This window comes from Alosa alosa, chromosome 6 (genome assembly GCF_017589495.1).
Source record: "Alosa alosa isolate M-15738 ecotype Scorff River chromosome 6, AALO_Geno_1.1, whole genome shotgun sequence".
Taxonomy (NCBI): domain Eukaryota; kingdom Metazoa; phylum Chordata; class Actinopteri; order Clupeiformes; family Clupeidae; genus Alosa; species Alosa alosa.
Window position 1 is genome coordinate 3071010 of NC_063194.1, and position 18749 is coordinate 3089758.

The 18749-nt window shown below is 42.3% G+C and overlaps 2 protein-coding genes across 2 annotated transcripts; both read right to left on the reverse strand.

The window, feature by feature from the left end:
• Positions 1-32: 32 nt before the first annotated feature.
• Positions 33-8565, reverse strand: nr5a5 (nuclear receptor subfamily 5, group A, member 5). Its single transcript, XM_048245626.1, has 7 exons — positions 8250-8565; positions 7123-7238; positions 4359-4500; positions 2860-3632; positions 1157-1276; positions 701-848; positions 33-392 (listed from the first exon to the last, which is right to left on the reverse strand). The coding sequence occupies exons 1-7, from the start codon at positions 8347-8349 to the stop codon at positions 145-147; spliced, it is 1647 nt and encodes a 548-aa protein (XP_048101583.1). The 5' UTR covers positions 8350-8565; the 3' UTR covers positions 33-144.
• Positions 8566-9775: 1210 nt separating this feature from the next.
• soul5 (heme-binding protein soul5) lies at positions 9776-14806 on the reverse strand. Its single transcript, XM_048245900.1, has 7 exons — positions 14749-14806; positions 14472-14531; positions 14285-14366; positions 14055-14175; positions 13618-13763; positions 10265-10428; positions 9776-10143 (listed from the first exon to the last, which is right to left on the reverse strand). Coding segments are annotated over exons 1-7 (657 nt in total). The 5' UTR covers positions 14751-14806; the 3' UTR covers positions 9776-10061.
• Positions 14807-18749: the final 3943 nt, after the last annotated feature.

Below are 18749 nucleotides of genomic sequence, written 5' to 3' on the forward strand. Positions count from 1 at the left end.
TTTGTGAATAACTTTTAAGAGAAAACTCCTAGTTAAAATCTTTTAGTGAGATTTAGGAGTACTCCTAGTGGTAAGATAAAAGGCTTTGTGAATACGGCCCCAGATGGACGACAATCTCTGGGTGTGTAGCAGTGGTGAGTAGCTCTAATTGTGCTTGGCGTGGAGCATCTCGGTGAGCAGTGAGTTGCAGGGCAGGTCACCCAGCAGGTGGCGCTGGTACAGGTACTCCTCCACTTGCAGGCTGATGCTGCGCACCTCAGGCAGCCGCAGGAGCAGCTGGCCGAACTTGTCCGAGTGGCTGGGATGCGCACGTAGCGTGTGCTCCATCAAGGCCCGGTTGACTCGCTCCTGGGTGCGTTCCACCTGCTCCCGGTCCTGCACCGACTTCACGTCTGGGACGGGGGACGCATGATACACACAGGCATGTGGAGAAGTAAACACACACATGCTGGCACACGCATAAACAGGTAGGCATGCAAAATTGCAAATACAAGTAAACACACTGACAGAAAGACACACACACCTGCATGAAACACAGGCAGACGAGCATACAGACACTCTCATTCAGAAAAAAACATGCACACACGCACACAAATTAGCACACATTCATTCAGAAACACTAAAAGGTTTTGGTTGGTGTTTCAATCACAAGCCATGACCCCTGCCAAACGTGCCAGAGGCATGAACCCTAAGAGCTCACCAGGGTTGAAGAGAACCAGGTACTTCAGACACACAAAATCCTGCCTGTCTAGCTGCAGGGATCTTAGTTTGAAGACGAGGTCCTGAGTCCGCGATACCAGACTGCTCAGAGGGACACCAGCCTGAGTGAACACGGTTGAGACATCAATCTGAAGACAGGGAAGAATGTTATAGATGATGAATTTTGAGAGAGAATAATTTTAGAAAGACTCAAATAGTCGTGAATGTTCACACCAATGTTGTTGACAACTATTTCTATGTTAATAGAAATTAACTACACATAATTCTATGTTTTGTGATAAACAAATCAAATGTGATCAGATTATCTGTTGTAGTTAGATGTTGGATTGGAAAAAATCATCTGCCACCACTACTGGAGTTCACACACAAACTTCTCATTGGATATCTCAGTGGCCTGGCCTCTGACGAGCATTAGCCAGTGGGTCAGTGTTTGTACCTGTTGTCCTGTGACCAGGTAGACGCAGCCCTCTTTCCCATAGGCCACCTGTCTGCACAGGTGATCCAGGACCAGCAGCTCACTCCAACAGGTCTGCAGCAGTGCCATCTGATCCTCCACCTGTGGGAGCCAGGGCACCAGTTATAGGGGTTTATTACACGGCTCTTCAGAGTGCTGCAGAAAGTTCCATTCACATGAATGGGCCTTCCCAACGTTCGGGCCTATGTTAAATCTACATAAATCACCTGCAAAGCATTTAATCACCGCTGTCAATGGCAACGGGTTTTGTGCTTCTGATTAATGTCTTTCATATCACTACGCAAGGACGCAAGGACCGGTCATTACTGTGAAAATAAGTCCCTTCAGGGTGGAACAAGACCCCTCCGCTGCGCGTCGGGGTCCGGTTCGCCCTGTCGGGACTTATTTTCCCAGTAATGACCGGCGTTCTATACATTATCCCTTATGTAACGGTGCACAAAAAACACAATATAGTACGTACCTCTGTGTGGAAGTCACAGTTTGGTTTATTTTCGGTACCGTAAGCCCAGGGGTGTAGTGGTAAATAACAGGTGGGTAAACTATAGGAGTTCTGTGATCACGGTAAGGTAGACTGCACCATGCGGTATCAGATTTTGAAATAAGGCATTCAGAGCATGTTTGATGATGAGGGAGGTTATTAAATGTTTATAACAATACCAGTGGTGTTAAATGGTTCCTAGTGTTGATGAGTGTACATATTGAGAATGTGGATAATACGGTGTGATTTTTGAATGCGCCCGTTGTCATCAAAACCAAGGACAGCACAAGCATATGGAAGTCGTCAGCCTACACTGTCAGTTTCCTCCTGCCCTCGACTTTCCAACACAGCCAGAGTCCTCCCCTCCCCACTGATAGTAGTGTAAGTTTGCACAGACATGACATGAAACATAGTCTGATAAACAAATTTAACAAATGTATAAAGATTATACATAGGCGGAGCAAGATAGTTCATCATAGTTCATGTCTATGGCCTGAAATGGGGATCAAGTCCTGTCTGCATAAAGAGGCTTGTCTTTGAAGTATTGATGAGCATATGTAGCAACCAGCCAACAGCAGCAGAAAACATAACAGGCACACACCTATGGCGCACACCTGTGGATTTTCTCCAGACTGGAATGCTCAAAACATGCTAAAAATGTACCTGAAATGGTCAGAAGGATCATGAAAATGTGCCCAAAATTGAGGATCATGAAAACGTGCCCAAAATTCCATTCCTAACTCTAATGTCTTGCTCCGTCTATGTATAATCTTTGGTGTACCTTCCCTAACAGTCAGCTCTCCTCATCAATATCAGCTGTCACAGATGCCTGATGATGACAGCACTGTGCATATGTGTCAAATACACACATGTATTCTCTGCACTCACCAGAGGTGTAGGTGTAATATGCAACTTTTTTGTTGTGCTAAATACACATATTAGACCGTAGACCAAAATTTAAAAAATATCATCAGATGCTATCATGTTCTTTTTCTAGGTCCAAAGAAAAAGCCCAATAAAGTCCAATAAGTCCACCAAATGAATTTAAATATTTCAAAACTTCTTAAATACTATGTATACAAAATGACATTATAGGTGAATGCTTTGAAGCATCTTTGTTTTGGACTGCAAAATCTACTTACTGCACCTTTAATGAACTGTGGGCACTCATGTTGTTGTCCATTACCTTGAGCTCTTTGAACAGGTCACTGTTGCGGGCCCACTCCACAAGTCCAAACAGCGTCTGGTCGGCCATCTTGCACATGATGCTGAAAGTGTTGAGGCGGTCGTGTTTGCCACGGCTGGCCTGCTCCCTCTGCAGACTGGCTAGCACGCGCGCACACAGCTGGCCCTCATCCGGCTCACCCTGCAGCAGCCCGTCCAGGAAGCCCTCCGAGGGCAGAGGATGAGAAGTGGCTGGGCCTGGCGTGGGCGTGCTGGGAGTGGACGTGGGCGTGGGCGTGGAGCTCGGAGTGGAGGTTGGTGTCAGGGTGCCCGCTGGTGTGCCCGACATAGGGGTGAGGATGGGCAGAAGTGTGGGAGGCGACATGCATGCTGGGTTGCAGTTGTATGAGACGGGCCTCTTCTCCAGGGGACACCCATGAAACTGGGGGTGGTGGTAGAGGCTGGCGTAAGAGGAGTGGGCAGGGGGAGCCAGCACTCTCTCCCTGGAAGAGTCCAGCAGCATGGGGAACTCGGACTGAGCCATGCAGGGGGTGTGTGGCTGTGGGAGGTGGTAAGGGTCCGGGTGTAGTGCGGCGGGTGCGGGATTGGACACCGGCAGCCGGTGAAAGTCATGGGCCAGTGGTGTCAGCTGAGTTGGTTGTGATTCCAGTTTAATCCTGTAGGGGGCGTTGTTGTGCTGGTTGTAAACGCCTCTCTGTTGCTTCAGCTGTCTGTCCCGACGGTACAAAGGGCCAAACTTGTTCCGTCCTCCTCTCATTCGGTCTGCCCGCACAGCTGTGAAGAGGGACAGCACACACACATTACAAAAGCAACAATATGTTAACCTTAACCTGTACAACATGTACAATCTCTCTCTCTCTCTCTCTTTCTCTCTCACTCACACACACACACACACACCTATGAATCTATACTTGGCATGTTTTCATTTTTACTTTTTTATGGTTTCTAGTAGTTCAGTGACCTCGCATTGTATGCAGAGAGAGAATTTGAACAACTTCAGACCATAACGCGTCAAGCTCCTTATCTGGGTCACTGTAGCCTGCAGCTGCGCTAGTTTATGAGCTCTCTGATAAGTCAACTGAGGGAAAGTGAAGGGAGAGTGTAATGAGTAATGCTAGACTTCAGAGACCTGTCTGACATGCCCCCTTAGCCAGTCTCAGCACACCGTTATATCTCATCACTTTTACAGACACAAGCAGAGGGACTCCACATGGGGCACTTAAAAGCCTTGAGAAGTGGGTACCTTGAGAAGTGCTATATAAGGCCTAGTCCACACGTACCAAACCGATCTTTTTTTCCTCCTAAATGCAATGTGTTTTTGTTGTTGATTAGATTCAGACTATGTGACCTAACCTATACATTGGCAATGCATGCACAGAGACAACAATGCTTTTGCTGACTTCTCTAACTCTCGGGGAGACGATGAATATGGTGGCGTGTTCCTTTAAGGATGTCTGTGTCTGCTGTGTAATTAAAAGACTCCATGCCCGCCTGGCTCACCCTCTCTCTTCATGCCGACAGCCAGGCACTTCTGGAAGCGGCAGGACGGGCATCTCTTCCTCTGGGCAGGATCCATGGGGCAGCTCTGTCTCTCCGCACATGTGTAGCGCTTGTTGTTCTGCACCGTACGCTTGAAGAAGCCCTGAGGGAACAGCAGGACGTAGTGCAACATGTAAAGTCTCAGGGATGTTTAACTTTTATGTATTTTTATGTATTTTAAGTCATGAGCGTCTGTCCATTTCTACAAGGGAATATCAGCATTTACTTACTAATAATATTAGATGGTGCTGCTTTATTTGTATGTACAGTAACTATTGGAAGAAGAATAAACGTGAAAATGTATGCTATAAATGTACCTCTATTCAGAAAATACAAACATCTTTGAGCGAGAATAATATTCTAAGATATTAATCTAGGATGTTGACCAAAATGATATTGGACAACCACTTTAACTAAAAGAGCACATCTTTCAAAATAATGTTCACTCAATAGTTTGATTGAACATTCAACACAAGTAATAGCAGTAGTAGTAGTGGTAATAGTGGGCCTAGTATATTTATCAAGTTTAGAGAGAACTGGCAAAGAAAAGATTAAGGGCCCTATTTTTTTTTCTAAAACCCAGCGCATAGCTATTCTTATCATGACGGAATATATTCCTATCTTACACTCGAATTTTCCCCATACCTGTCTCTTTTATTGAACAATGCGCTTAGGGGTGTGGCAATTAACATAAGGTGTGGACTGGCGCATTATCTAAGGGCATTTTCACACCTGAAAGTCTGGACCAAGGTCCGAACCAACGTTTGTGATTAGTTACATTGAATAGATTTGATCCGGTTAGTTAATGGTTTCACATTGCAATTTTTCTAGTGCACTTAAGAACTTTGCATGACGTCCCTGCATCCTGCCATTACCACTTACTGACGCTGCATCTCCCTTTGATTGGTTTGTTTACAGGCATGCGTCTGACGTTGACATGTTGTCAATTCAGTGGGATTTCTTACCTTATTTTTAGCACCTTATTTTCTTATGGCTCCATGTACCTTAATATACTGCTGCCGCAGATTTTTTCAAGCTTTAGAATTCAGATAGCATTGCTCTGCTGTCCTTTGTATCCCCTCTCTCTCATCCTCTCCAAACATGTTGTAGATGTCGGTATTTTAATGCATTTGTTGTAATTGACTTTTAGACCAAATTGTCAGACTTCTAATTCAAATTCTAACTAAATAGGCTAGGCTATATGATCTCCTCTCCCCGTGTGCATTCGCGGCTCATTTTAGGCTATTTATTATCCATTATTTGGTGGCTAGCTGCCTCAACCTCCTGTAATTGGTCCAAAAGTCCGAACCATCCAAAAAGTGTTTTCATACTGCACACAAACCGAACCATGGTTCAGTTTGATCCGGACCGAGACCACCTCTTTAATTCGGACCAAATTTTGGTCTTTTGATCCGGACTGTGGTCCATCCGTGGCACCTTTCTCACCTACAATTTTGGTTCGGACCAAACTGAAAAGTCTGAAGGTCCTGACCAAATGAGGTTTGTGTGAAAACGCCCTAAAAATCACTATCTTACACTATCTAAAAAGCATTACGCAAGAAAAACCTGGTCTATAGCGAAAGTTGCATATGAAGCACGGCTGAAGTTGCACTGTCACAAGATTTATGCAGTAACTCCTCTGCAGGATTAATGTCCTTAGGTTTTTTATTCAGTCATTTGAACATTATTGGTGTTGCTTTTTTCAGGCTTTGTTTTCTATAGTAACCCATTGTCAGTCAATAGTGAAAGTAATTCCCTGTGTATAACTGTTTTGTCGTTGACTATGACAGTGACACCACGGTGAAGTTAGTTCAAATAATAGACGAGTGTAGATGCATGTAGGCTATACTCTGCTAGGTTTTAGTAAAGCATGGCATAGTGGAATACCTGTTCCAAATGGTCTCGAGTGCAAGCAGATTCATTCAAATCCGCCTCTGACTATCAAAATACCGATGCACTGTTTGAAGTCGCACTGCTTGCTGTTAAGGGAATGACAGATGTCATTTTCATTGGTTTAAGGGATGTTACGCCCAAAACACACCCATGACTGATTAAGAAACATAAGAACCACGTTTTTGCACCAGGTGCCCGATGTTTGATAATGTTTGATAACAAAACCACCCCCAATGTGGACTGGACCCTAAGCTATTCACCAGTGACCATGTGTTTTACATCGCTGAGATAGGGACCAAAGTAGAGTAGGAGGTATAGTAGTGTAGAATAGGAGGTGTAGTACTGTAGAAGAGTAGATGTTTAGTGGAGAGTAGGAGGTGTAGTGTATAGTAGAGTAGTACTAATAGTGTAAAGTAGGAGGTGTAGTTGTGTAGAATAGAAGTATTAGTGGAGAGTAGGTGTAGTAGTGTAGAGTAGGAGGTGTAGAGTAGGAGGTGTAGTAGTATACCTACTATAGGTATACTATACTCTTATACTAGTGTAGAGTAGGAGGTGTAGTGTAGAGTAGGAGGTGTAGCGGAGGTGTAGAGGAGGTGTAGTGTAGAGTAGAGTAGGAGGTGTAGTGTAGAGTAGGAGGTGTAGTAGTGTAGAGTAGGAGGTGTAGAGGAGGTGTAGAGGAGGTGTAGTGTAGAGTAGAGTAGGAGGTGTAGTGGAGAGTAGGAGGTGTAGCAGTGTAGAGTAGGAGGTGTAGAGTAGGGGGTGTAGTTTGTGGTAGTAGGTGCGGACACACAGGCAGAGTAGGAGGTGTAGTGGTGTTGGAGAGTAGGAGCACCTTGCAGCTCTCACAGGTGAGCAGACCGTAGTGATAGCCCGACACGCGGTCCCCACACACTGGACATCTTTCCTCAGGGTTGGGCTGCTGGCCTGGCTCCACCTTGGGCTCCTGGGCTGTAGACCAGGACAGGTAGGAGTTAGACTAATGAAAACAGGTTGCTTAATAAATAAATAAACAAATATTGGAGGGAGAAAAGAGGAGTCGATGTTGTGGTCAGCATGCTCTGTATATTTTGAAGACCAATGGAACTTTTTAAGGAGGTTTGGTAAAAATAATTCCGGGGATGATATAAATGGTATGGTCTGGTGTGGTATGATAATCGGTTCTCTTTGAAACTACATATACTAAAAAGTGTCCAATATAAAAGTCCAGCAAGTTTGGTGATGGCAAAAACACAAAGGCCTCTAACTTCTGAGTCTTGTTTTGTAAGAGGTAAAACAAAAGAAGTGTGGTTGGCATAACGATACTGGAGGATGACTACCGGTAATTGTTGTAAAAATCGACATGAGTCACGAATCTTATGGTCAGGGTCATTTATCTGGGTCATGTGGTTGGAAAATGAGTGGATTGCATTAGCAGTCTCTTATCAAAGAGACTGACTATCTGTGCTCGGAACAATAATCCTTATGTAATTCCCATGGTCTGAGCTTGACAGACATGCTTGATGACACACAATTTATGAACCAATCTCTTAGGTCTTTTAAACAATTGTATAATCTGACTGTTTAATTGTGGGAAATACACTTTATAACTGATGAAAGAATTGTAAGTGATTTAATATTTAAAACTCCCACGTAACCATGGTTTGTACAAATCATATGTGCAAAAATTGTGCCACTGTGTAGAATACTGCACACAGCCACAGTGCATAGGACAATGCGCTCTCTCCTGCTGTATGATGTTTTGATGTCTTGAACTTACTGCACATTTAGATAAAAAGCAGTGACAGAACTCACTCAATGCTACTAAGCCATTACTTCCACGCACCTTCACACAAAATCACCTAAAGTGGGGCAAAGCAAACACTTCACTAGATAAGAGAGACAATTAGAACCCAAACCACCAGGCCTGTCCAGATCAGATTGTGACCACTCCAAAGCCATCGTCTTCCAGTCAGTACTCACACATTGAAGGTCCCTCAAGTGTACGGAGGTCCGGTGCGTAATCCAAGGCATGAAGGCCCATAGACTGGGCCTGCTCTGGATGGTAGTGTGGGATGTTCATGTTGAATCTGGGCTGGGGTTGGGGGTCAAACCACCGAGCCGCTAATCACGCCGATGTCCATGACAGCCAGAGCAGCCCATGGAGGAGACTTGAATGGGACGAGGACAGAGAGCGAGCGAGCGACAGAAAGAGCGGTGTTGGCCAGAGGCCCCCGTCCCGGACTTTGATCCGTAGTGGGGGTAATAAACCTGCCCCATGGCTGGCACTCCTTCCTGCCCCTCTGATCCGAAAAAAACAAAAAACACAACAACCCACAATTGGAATCTGGTATCTGACATATTTTGTGGAAAAGCACTGGATAGACCAGCTCATCGCCAGCTTTGACACCGTCTGTCACAGGGACATGTAAAATGTTGTGAACATGTTGTGAAATGTTTGTCACCATAATAGTTATCAGGCCCATCACATGTCATTGGATATTCCAATAGAACTGGGGCTGGTTTCCCAAGTTTGTAACCTCTACCTTAAGCTCTACCTTAACATTGTCACATATTTCCCGAAAGGTACTTTGCCATGAATGTCTTTCGTATGTCGTTCATTGGTAAGATTTGTCTGGAGCAGTCTTAGAACTTAGAAGAGGTCATTACAGTAAGTCCATTCCCTGTATTTTGGCTCTCAAATCATGACTTAAAACACAATACAATTTCAACCTTTAAAATATTTAATCACTATCCAAATTCTGTCTCATAAACAATTCTGGTTGTGTGTTTCTGTTGTGGTTTATTTCATGTTTTTATTATTTTACACAGTTTTGCTTTTATAGCCTCTCTGTACGTCACTAGTGTCTAGTCAGCACATCCAAAGAAATCTGTTTGGAACTAGATCATTCATTCAAATTTATAAAAAAATCAGCCTCCATCAAACAGATCATATAACAACCTCCTAATTGACAATCTACAGCCTCAATTATGTGCGAGTTGACGTCAAAAGAGATAAACCAGTCCAAGGGTGATTGGTTATCTTACCAAGCCATGTAGCGACTGAATGAACATCATGGACACTAAGTATTGCCCCAGATAAAATAAACTCTATTGAATACAATGATTAGTGTTAGCCAATAAAAGTCTACAACATGTATGGGATTCTTAACTCAGATAAGAGTCTAAACTCTTTTTGGTAGTTGGTCAAGAAATCATAGACCAGAATAATAACACCTTTGTAAATGTATTGGTCTTGTGTAGCTATGTATTCACATTTGTATGTGTAGTTAATGTGAATGTGTGTATGATTTATAGTTTTCTTACTTCTCTTGTCTGGCCTATGAATACATTCATGCAGTTTATGCTCTCAAGATGAACAGTGCCCCCTACAGGTAATGGATAAACTATGCAATGACCTTCCTATGAACTTGCTCTCAGACCTGACACTTTTGCCACTCACTGTGAAAAAACCCATGTGAATGTGAATGATTCCTTTAGCACACATATACGGCTTGAGAAACAATGACAACTTTATTTAGTTCCCAACACAATAAATGCAATGGTGCGTTGTAGTGGTAAAGATCAAGATATGGATAGACTATCAAAATACATTTTACAAAACGACGTCCTAAAACAGGACTAGCACAGAGAGTCATATTATTCCCTCTGCTCAATAGGAGAAACATGGCACAATTAATGGTCCCTGCAAAATCAAGTAGTTAGCTGATGCTGATGTAATGTGGACAGAACTCCCTCCTCCTCATCGGTGACAGCTCCCTCTAGTGAGAGTTCTCATTCAGCAGCTGCTGGACACACAGGCTCTCCCTCCACTAAGTACCACACATCGTTGTGCCTGTTTGTCATCTTCATAGGGCTGGAACACACACACACACACACACACACACAGACAAACACACATAGAAAATATTTTTTTCAATTCTTAATCCTGAAACATACAAGCCTGACACTCTCTAATGAAATAGTTTCATCCTCACCTGTCATAGCCAACGTCGTAGTGGTAACCCTTGGTGTAGGACGCATCAACAGCATCCAGTGACTCCCTCAGGCTGCGTGATTTCATTCTTGAGGTGAGACCAATCAACCAGCCCCCATAGCTTTTCACATACACCTTCATGTCTGGCATCACACTGAAGTACACCTAAGAGCAAAGACATTATTCACATTAAATCCAAATCCATGAACAAATGAGAGCCTCGTTAGAAAACCCCCTGGACAATTCCAACGCTGGACTATTGAACTTTCTGACACTAAATTAGGATTAATGCATTATCATACCGGATATGTAATCATCCCACCTCTTGTAACTTTCACCTCAGGTGGCTTTACACCAGAGGTGGAAAAAGTACGAAAATATTGTACTCAAGTAAAAGTACCAATTCCTTGATGAAATATTACTCAAGTACAAGTTAAAATACCGATCTGAAAATGTACTTAAGTAAAAGTAAAAAGTAGTTCATTTAAAATGTACTTTAAGTAAAAGTTACTTAGTTACTTTTTTTATAGGGGGGGGGTACCAGAACAACCAGTTGCATGGGGTTAGTCAGTTGTATACAAAATATCACAACCCTTCCGCAGCAAAACGTTGACATGTGAATACATTGAGCCAATCATGTGGTGTGTTGTAAAATACATTGAGTGCCATCGTGCCAATCATCTGTTGTGATCTCGCTGCTGGAGCAAGATTGGTGGCATTTCTGCCGAAATAGATGCACGATAAGTGCCCAAAAAGTTTTGCAATATGGCCGCCGAGTGGAGTGGAGGTACTTGCCTGAAAAGGACTTTGGTCCTAGCTCGAGTTGCTGCAGCCAGCAGCTAAGGCAGCCATGTTCATGCTCCTAGTGTGTAGCGCTGTAGCTGCAGCAACTCGAGCTAGGTAAAACCGATTGTTTCAGTTTTGTTCATACCGACAGTACTCGGTGACGTTGAGAAATGGAGATCTATGTGAAAAATCACCGGAGTTCTCCTTTAAGTTTGAGCAGTAGTTGATTTTCAAAGTTAGTTGCACTCATCCTTGCGTCGCTTTGCAATGAACAGTAATCCAGCACAACTGAAAAGCCCCTCACAGGCAGCTGAGGCAGGCAGGCTAATGTTGAGTTGCAGAGAGTTTTTTATATTTGGAAATGAGCAGAAGGTTCAGCAGATTAAAGGGGCGTCGAACTAGGGGGGAGAGTGGGAAGTATAGGGCCCCAATGGAGGAGAGGGCCCTTGAAAAGTGGAATACAGGGGGCACAACATTTTCACCAGGCATTAATAATTCAGGTAATCCACACATAAAAAATCCAAACAACTCCATAAGTAGTCATGTGTAATGAAGTGGAATAACACAGGGAAAAAGTATTGAACAAGCTAAGAAAAAGCACTAAGGCAAGGAAAGGGAAGGAACGAGCTGGAATCTGTAAGTAGTTAGAGTAGTTATCCTTTCTATCTGTGCAAATTAATATAAGCTTGGTTAGTAGCCTACATATTGATGGGCTATAAAAAGGTTTTTCATTACCAAGGTGTCACACAAGAAACATTTCATGATGGATAAAAGCAAAAAGCTCTCCCAAGACCTTTGCAACCTTATTGTTGCAAAACATATCAATGAAACTGGTTACAGATGCATTTCAAAACTTCAGAATCTTCAGTAAGCAGCATGGGAGCCATTATCTGCAAGTGGAAGAAACATCACTGCATCATCAACCGGCCACGCAATATTTCTGACCAGGGAGTCAGAAGGATAGTCAATTCCAAGAGCCAAGGACCACTCGGAGAAAGCTCCAGAAAGACTTGAAGGCAGCCAATTCAATTAAATTCAATTGAACAGTTCTGGAAGTAACTAAATATCAGGATTCACAAGAGGGACCCCTGGAATCTGTTTAGAACAATGGACCAAAATCACACCTGATACTGTGACTAATACCTTTTGTCATACAGGAAATGTCTTGAAGCTGTCTAAAGGCTTTTCCACAAAGTATTGAAGAAATTTCAGTAGGCACGTTCAATACTTTTTTCCTGTGTCATTCCACTTTAATACACATAACTCTTATGTTTTGGATTTTTTATATGTGTGTTAATATAATGTGTGGTGAAAATTTGAATAGACTCACTGGAAGTTTAAGTTAATTACTGAAAATATATATGACTATATGTCCACCATATATTTATTTTACCTGAATATTTTAACTTCAAAATTAAATGTCAAAATGAATGTCAGACGAAATTTAAAGTTTGACTGACTGGATTTTGTATACAAAACAGTGAAAACTGTCTAAGGTCACTCTCACTCTCCCTTGCTAAAGAGCTAAATGGTTTAGTCCGCCTTCACATTCATAAGGTAGTCTATCTTTTGTTTATTTAGTTGAGCATCGCTAGTAGTGGACCGCTAATTGTTGTGCTGCTGGTGCAATGTTTTTCTCCAAGCCAAGTCAGGTTATTAAAAAGAGAGACATCAAAACGAGGGGAAACAACTGCTAATAAACTTCTTTCCAAAGAAAGGTGAGCACAAACGTCAAAACACGAAATCCCATGGTGTTTGCTTGAATATCTCCGCTATCATTAGTGCTAAAACGAACTGAGACAACCCATTGAAATAGCGGAAAATACACTTTCATAGGTTAGACTACACATGTAATCTGATGCATTTTGTGATCCAGCTCCAGCTCCATCTCCCATCACTTTCAGAAAGACTGCATGGCGCCAGCTTGATTCATGTCCTGTTGTAGGCTACATGCTGATCATTATCACTAGGCTAGTGGTTTAGGGCGGGATTACTTTTCTCTCCCTTTCTGTTTTCGTTAGTCTTAACTTTTTTTGTTTACTCAAGTAACGGATGGGATTTTTGATGTAGCGAAGGACAATACTTCGCTCAAAATGTAATCAAGTAAAATTTAAAATACCGATTTTATAAACTACTTAAAAAATACAAAATACACAGAAAAACTACTCAATACAGTAACGTGAGTAAATGTATTTCGTTACTTTCCACCTCTGCTTTACACCATGTGGTATTCTCTACACCTGACTATCATATGCATTTGTCATGTATACAGACCTTCCTGTCTCTGACCCTAGGCAGATGAGTCATGGATCTGCTCGAGGTTTCTTCCTATATGTATCTCCAATTCTAGGGTTTTTCCTGGCCCCTGTTACCCATGGGCCTTCTTTTCTTTTCTTTTTTTTTTCTGATTGTCTAACACTCTGTAAAGCGCCATGAGACATGTGTAATATTTTGGCGCTCTATAAGTACAATTAAATTGAAATTGAAAAAAAAAAAATCATTGTTGTTACATCCGCTGTTCAATTTGTTTATCAGACTATGTCTCATGTCATGTCTGTGCAAACTTACACTACTATCAGTGGGGAAGGGAGGACTCTGGCTGTGTTGGAAAGTCGAGGGCAGGAGGAAACTGACGGTGTAGGTTGACGACTTCCATATGTTTGTGCTGTCCTTGGTTTTGATGACAACGGGCGCAGTCATGTCAATCTTCATGCCTGTGGAACGAAAACAATGTGGCGTAAGCTGCACCTTGCAAACCAGTTTGCACAGATGCAATGATTAACTTCATCACAGCTCTGTCCTCTGTGTGTTTTACATTGTCCTGTTCAGTTCCAATCTGGCGCACACACACACACACACACACAAACAAATATATATATATATATATATATATATATATATATATATATATATATATATATATATATATATATATATATATAAAGAGAGAGAGAGAGAGAGAGAGAGAGAGAGACATACACACACACGCACACACAGGATCTCACCAGCATTATTCTCCCCCTGGATGTATTTGAAGAGTTTCCAGAAAGCTCTGTTCATGGCCACTTCCATAAAGACGGATTCCACATCAGCAGACACCCATTTAGTGGTCTCGTAGTGGCGCACCTGAAACACAATGGGTCATTCCTCCTGTTCGCCGAGCAAGCTGCATCCACACAGGATTCATCTGGAATCGTATCTGGAATTGGAGCGTGACATGTGGCAAATGACTTACCTCATACTCCTCACCTGTGCAGGTGAGGTTATACAGAAGACATTCCTTTGTCTCTGTGCATAAGTCGGATTCACTAGAATCACTGAGGAGGATAAACAAAAATAAAGTTTTAAACTTCTAACTCTGTGGAGCTGACAAGAGTAGAGTGCATTCTATGTGGATTGAGGGCAGTTGTTGGAAAACATACCCAACTCTGGCCTCCACTGCCAGAGAGAACACCAGCACAACTATTCCCGCGACATAGACCCTGGAACAGATGACAGTTATTGAACAAATATGGTTGCCACAAACAATTGGTGCCTTGGCCCTTTTTGTCTGCAACAGCCTGAAAGTTAGCTGTGTGAGTCTAGTGTAAAATAGTTGTTGTGTAAAGTTATGTGGGTATTGTAAGCATAATGTCTTAGTCGATACTCAAGCTCAAACAAATGGCCAAATATATAAAAAGCTTGTTCCAGGATACTCACATTTTCCGCAGTGGATGTTGTTTGCCCAGAAGTTTTCCCTCTGCATGCTGCTTATTCTTCCTTTTCTTTTATATAGTTGTCTTTGGTTATGAAAGATGTGTGCCCTCCCTCTCTGGACTCCTCCTACCACCCCATCTCTCACTCATGTCATGGCTGAATGTTATTTGCAGTGTCATTTCAGTAAAGTACAAACATGAGCCTTTGCAAATCAATATGAGCAATTGTCAAGTATGAAAAGATGTTGCCTCAAGTGTTAAAAAAACACTTCACAAGATCACGTGGTGTTGTATAACTTCCCTTTTAGTCACGTTGTGTGTTATGAAACATTGACTGTCAATCAAATTACTGTTCTGTCTTTCATTAAATCAGAAGTTGGCCATTTATCTATGCTGTTTTGTTCATTGATCCACTCTGCCAAATCTGTGCACGTGTTTGGAAAAACATAGCAGAATCTAAAATGGTACATATGCGTGAGACTCTACAATCATTGGTGGGTGTTGAAAATCATATGAAAACATAGAGGGCTTGAAAATGTTTGAATGCACTTTGGCAAACCTGAACCCTTTTGCTCTGTCATCAAGCAACATTGAAAATACTTCCTTTGGGAGCTATATCTTGCAGAATTATCCCTAGGTTAATTGCCTGTACTATTCAATTAGTATGTACATGTAAATAGTATATATACATACAGTACATGTATATATGGCTGGAAGTATAGTTTTAGTAAATCATTATCTTATTCTTCACAAGCAATCTGCACAAACAGTACAGTTTTTGTTAAAGTTTAATGAAAGCCATTTAAGTACTGCCTCAGTGCCTCAGCTCTGAAACAAATAATTCCATTACCACCCATCACTAAAACATCAAAATAAAACTACACAATGAACCCCAAAAATGTTAGTCAAGATCTGAAAGCCCACACCCTTCAATAGCTGAATTCTGTCTTGTGGTGACATAGAGTACTCTCTAGAGACAAGTCTCTTACCCTCTCTCTCTCTCAGAGTATTCCCAAGGCTTCCTCCTGTTCGCCGAGCAAGCTGCATCCACACAGGATTCATCTGGAATCGTATCTGGAATTGGAGCGTGACATGTGGCAAATGACTTACCTCATACTCCTCACCTGTGCAGGTGAGGTTATACAGAAGACATTCCTTTGTCTCTGTGCATAAGTCGGATTCACTAGAATCACTGAGGAGGATAAACAAAAATAAAGTTTTAAACTTCTAACTCTGTGGAGCTGACAAGAGTAGAGTGCATTCTATGTGGATTGAGGGCAGTTGTTGGAAAACATACCCAACTCTGGCCTCCACTGCCAGAGAGAACACCAGCACAACTATTCCCGCGACATAGACCCTGGAACAGATGACAGTTATTGAACAAATATGGTTGCCACAAACTCACTCTTGTTGTGGTGACATAGAGTACTCTCTAGAGACAAGTCTCTTACCCTCTCTCTCTCTCCCTCTCTCTTTCTGTCTTTCTTTACCCTCCAGAGACACAGCCTTTAGCCAACAAATACATTCAACCTCCTTTCGAAATTCTGGCCTGTGCATTACTGTAACATAGGTCAGAGGGTGGTAAACATCTAATACAAAGACTGAGTATCCTACTAGTCTACTGTCTACTAGTACTGCCTCACACACCAACTCCTAAATGGGAACCTGAGTGGGTTGATGTCATGTGGGACAACCCTGTGAAGACATATGTGCCTGTGTTACTCCTGCTGGTGTGAAACAGTTGGGTTCCTTCCTACAAAGGCAATTGGATTGAACTGAAGACCTCGAACAAAGGCAAAAAAGTCTGAGGGGAACTGAGCTTCAACCCCAGAATCCACCTTTGTCTCCTGCCCTTTAACACGGCCAGTCAACAGGCTTCAGATATTATGTGATCTCACAGAAAGTCTGACTCGTGAGAATTGAAGGCCTTTCTCTACCAGGACAAAGGGTCATATCCGACCCATACAATATTGCAACGGAGACCTAGATCTCCGGGCACAGACACACAAGGCCATTAGGTCAAATTGTGTCAGCACTGCACAGTATGCCATATTGAGATTCAGTTTTGTCATTTTTTGGAAATATTGTATATGGTGTGTGGTGTGGTGTATTTGTGGTGTGTGTGTGTGTGTGTGTATGTGTGTGTGTGTGTGTGTGTGTATGTATGTGTGTTTGTGTGTGTGTGTGTTTGGGTGTTTACTGTTACAGAACTTAACTAACAGGGCCACATCCCTGAGAAGACAAGTACATACTCAGGGTGCAGTCACGACATAATCGCATGCCAGGTCTAGTATATCGTATAAATGTAGCCAACTTATAACGGGCGAGGGGAGGATCCTTTCTCTGTAAAAAAATAAATTACAGTATATTACATAATACACCTACTGTGCTATTAGAGGGATTGTTTTTGGACTTCTTCCTCATTGTAATGTGGGTGAAACAATCAGCTGATGGTCCCTGCACCCCCCAGACCAAACCAATCTCGCTATCTTATGCAGCAGTTTGGCGCTAGGCAAAGAGAGGGATTTCACCATGAAGGTGTTGTACTCACTCTAATGAGATTATTCCCAGGGATACATAGAGTGGGTAACAATAAAGCATGTCTTAGGTGAGCTTTCACTGAACACACTGCATTGAGTTCATCCACTAGTGATATTGGAGTTAGGCTCCTTTGTGTTGCTGGACAAAGAGTAGGAGACTGGCCCGATGGTCTCATCTTTCTATGGGCTGGGCAGTGTCTCACTGTGTCATAATAATGTAAACATAATATTTCTCAGAAAACCTGAAAATACTGCTCGGTTTTAAGTTAGTGCCATGCTTATATGTTTCGCCTTTTTCAATGTAAAATATATTTTTACATCAAAGTTGTAACATATTTAGCCAGTTAGTCTTTTGTAGCTAATGATTTATCATATCTTTTCATTTTTTCCCGTTTTCTTTCCCAGTTATGTCCTGTTGAATCCTTTTTGCTCAATTGTCAATTAGTTGAATCATGATTCATTAAGCAATAATGGCATGGTTTATAAATAAACTAATACATATCAAACTGCAATCAATGGGGGCTCAGGGGCTTTCACAATTCTTTCTGGGCTTTGACCTCTTTGGAGGTATAGACTCTCAGTGTATCACTGTTTTCCATAACAGTGTTGAAGTTCAGGCGGGTATTCCAAGTACGTGGTTTAGTGATAAACCTGGGTAAGTTAACTCAGAGTAAGTGGTAAACCCCCTACAACAGGGGTTCTCAACGTTTTGATTGATGAGGGCCAATTCAGGAACCCAACATTGAACTGAGGAACACATTTTAATTCATAACTGAGGCTAAACCTGGCAAAACTTGTGACAAATCTTAAGAAAAATTGCAATGCACACACAATCCCTGGGGTTCTCTACCCTCAACAGACAAATGTGGGATAGAACAGTCCTGTGTGCAGTCCATTTCAAGTACAAGCTTATTTAGAACAAACAGTCTCAGTGGGCCTTGCTTATTATCAGCATAGGCCTTATTCAGGGCCAATTCCAGCTACTAAAGCACCACAGGAAAACCTGACAGCCACTAAACACCACTAAAAGGAGATTCATTCTTTTCAAAGCACACAGTACTTCCTGCGGATATCCCACCTATTGGTGAATTAAGTAGCCAATGCGACGATAGTCCACCAAGGTGGAAAGAGGTGCAAGAAGTAATAAAACGTGCAAGGGCCTCTTCAGCCCCGGGACCTAATGGAGTGCCCTACCGGTTGTATAAGAGTGCACCAGATGTTTTAAGATTTCTATGGCAATTAATGAAGATAGTTTGGAAAAAGCAGAGTATTCCCAAGGCTTGGCGGAGGGCTGGGGGAATATTTATTCCCAAAGAAAAGAATGCAGTGGAGATTAATCAATTTAGGCCAATTAGTCTACTGAATGTTGAAGAGAAGGTTTTCTTCAGTGTGGTGGCACGGAGACTGACAAATTACCTTGAAAGGAATAAACTACTTGATACCACGGTGCAAAAAGCTGGAATTC